This window comes from Mandrillus leucophaeus, unplaced genomic scaffold (genome assembly GCF_000951045.1).
Source record: "Mandrillus leucophaeus isolate KB7577 unplaced genomic scaffold, Mleu.le_1.0 Scaffold162, whole genome shotgun sequence".
In the NCBI taxonomy this organism is placed as follows: domain Eukaryota; kingdom Metazoa; phylum Chordata; class Mammalia; order Primates; family Cercopithecidae; genus Mandrillus; species Mandrillus leucophaeus.
This window is the reverse complement of record NW_012101610.1, coordinates 2,496,990-2,499,393: the sequence shown is the minus strand read 5'-3', so window position 1 is coordinate 2,499,393 and position 2,404 is coordinate 2,496,990. Positions and strand designations below refer to the sequence as shown.

The 2,404-nt window shown below is 42.9% G+C and overlaps 1 protein-coding gene across 1 annotated transcript in view; it reads left to right on the top strand.

The window, feature by feature from the left end:
• Positions 1-2,404, top strand: part of TMC7 (transmembrane channel-like 7) — a 90,292-nt gene that overhangs the window by 52,243 nt on the left and 35,645 nt on the right. The window contains exon 9 of the mRNA XM_011976102.1: positions 172-329. Within this exon, the coding sequence (XP_011831492.1) occupies positions 172-329 (158 nt within the window). The remainder of the gene's footprint in view (positions 1-171; positions 330-2,404) is intronic.

Here is a 2,404-nt window from a genome sequence, read left to right as displayed (position 1 = left end):
AAAAAAAAAAAAAAAAAAAAAAGGAAGGAGATGACTTACATTTACAGGCCATGTTGAATGACAAATATGTTTCATTTGCCAACACCCATAGTTGAGTTCTTTTCTGTTGTATCTATTTGTGGTGTAACTTCCTTATATACTCCTGACTAATAAGTTTTGTTATCCTCCTAGGAAATCGACAAGATGGTTTTTGGAGAGAACCTCTTGATATTGTATCTACCGTCTATTGTGATCACGCTGGCCAATTTTATCACCCCAATGATCTTTGCCAAGATCATCCGCTATGAGGATTATTCCCCAGGCTTTGAGATCCGGCTGACAATCCTTAGGTAATGCCTAACATGAAGATGGCAGGCATGTCAAGCCAATCACCACCTGCCCTCTCTTGCCCATGGCAGACATCGCTAATCAATTGTGGTGCATTTTCCTGCTGAGCCAAGAGTCCTCCTCAACCTTCAGACAGCCCCCATGAATGAATCAGAATTTGTACATATGGTGAAATGTCTTTGATTTGAGAGTCTACTCCTTGATACTATGTTTTTGGTCCATATAATAGCACAGGGCATAGGCTGGGACCCTAAGAGCAAGGGTTACTCTAAAACTGTCAGAAATGACAGCTATAAGGCAGAGTCCAGGGAGTTAACACAAATGAGTGGAGAAGACCAGGTGGGACTGTGCAGGACTTGAGAGTTTTCTTTCTGTTTCTCACATGCCTTAGATAGCATTTGCATGTTATATAAAACATTTTTTATTTTGAAAAAAATTTTTTTTTTTTTTGAGATGGGGTCTCACTCTGTCCCCTAGGCTGAAGTGCAGTGGGGGGACAGATCATAATTCACTGCAGTCTCAAATCCTTGATCTCAAACAATCCTCCCACGTCAGCCTCCCACATAGCTGGGACCACAGACATGCACCACCATGCACAGCTAATTAAAAACAATTTTTTTTTTTTTGTAGAGACAGGGTTTTGTTATGTTGCCCAGGCTGGTCTTGAATTCCTGGGCTTAAGTCACCCTCTTACCTCCACCTCCCAAATCCTGTGATTACAGGCAAGAGCCACCATGCCTGGTCTCAAAGTTTTCAAATAGAATGCATAGTGTAATGATTCCCATATGCCTTTCACTTACATTTCCGTCATTCCCAACATTTTGCTAATCTTATTTCCATCCATTCCCCGTTTCTTTGCTGGATTATTTTAAGCAAATCTCAGGCAACATGCCATTTCATCTGTAAACACTTCATTATACCTTTTTTTTTTTTTTTTTTTGAGACAGAGTCTTGCCCTTTTGCTCAGGCTGGAGTGCAGTGGTGTGATCTCGGCTCACTGCAACCTCCACCTCCTGGGTTCAAGCAATTCTCCTGCCTCAGCCTCTCGAATAGCTGGGACTACAGGCACGGGCCACCATGCCCGGCTAATTTTTTAAAATATATTTTTAGTAGAGACGGGGTTTCACCATGTTGGCCAGGCTGGTCTCGAACTCCTGACCTCAGATGATCCATCCACCTTAGCCTCCCAAAGTGTTGGGATTACAGGCGTGAGCCACCGTGCCCAGCCAACTTCATTATATCTCTAAGTGATGGGAGCTTTAAACATATAACCATCATCACACCTAATAAAATCGAGTCGGTCTCCCCGGTGGGGTTGCAGATGGTTTTCCACAGTTGATTTGTTCAAAGCAGAATCCAAACACGGCCCACATGCTGTGTTTGGTTGTCATGTCTCCTAAATCTCTTGTATTCTTTTCAGAGTTTCCCCTCCCCTTTTGTTAAGCCTTTGATTTGTGGAAGAAACTGGATCGTTTTCCTGTAGAGTATCTCCTATTCTGGATTTCGTCCATTGTTTCTTCCTGGTGTGTTTAATTTGTTTTTCTGTGCCCATAGTTGCTGTCAATGACTGCGTAGATTCAGAGTTTTTGTTAGATTCTGTGTCAGTTTTTAGTTAAGGAAACCTCATCAGCGGTGCCATGTCCTTCCTGTTGTATCTCAGCAGAGGTACAGTGTGGTGTTAGTAATGAGAAGAATGATTAGAGGGCGTGGGTTCACTTTTACCCTCATTCTTTTCTTTCTTTTTTTTTTTTTTTTTTGAGACTGGGTCTTGCTCTGTTGTCCAGGCTGGAGTGCAGTGGCATGATCATAGGTCACTGCAGCCTTGACCACCTGGGCCCAAGTGCCTCAGCCTCTCGAGTAGCTGGGACTACAGGTGCATGCCACCATGCCAAGCTGATTTTTAAATTTTTTGTGGAGACAGGATATCCTCACGTTGCCCAGGTTGTTCTCAAACTCCTGGGCTCAAGCAATCCTCGCACCTAAGCTTCCCAAAGCGTTGGGATTACAGGCTTATGAGCCACCATGCCCAGCCTCCCTTATTTTTTAATGTTTCTTTCTTTCTTTTTTTTTTTTTTTT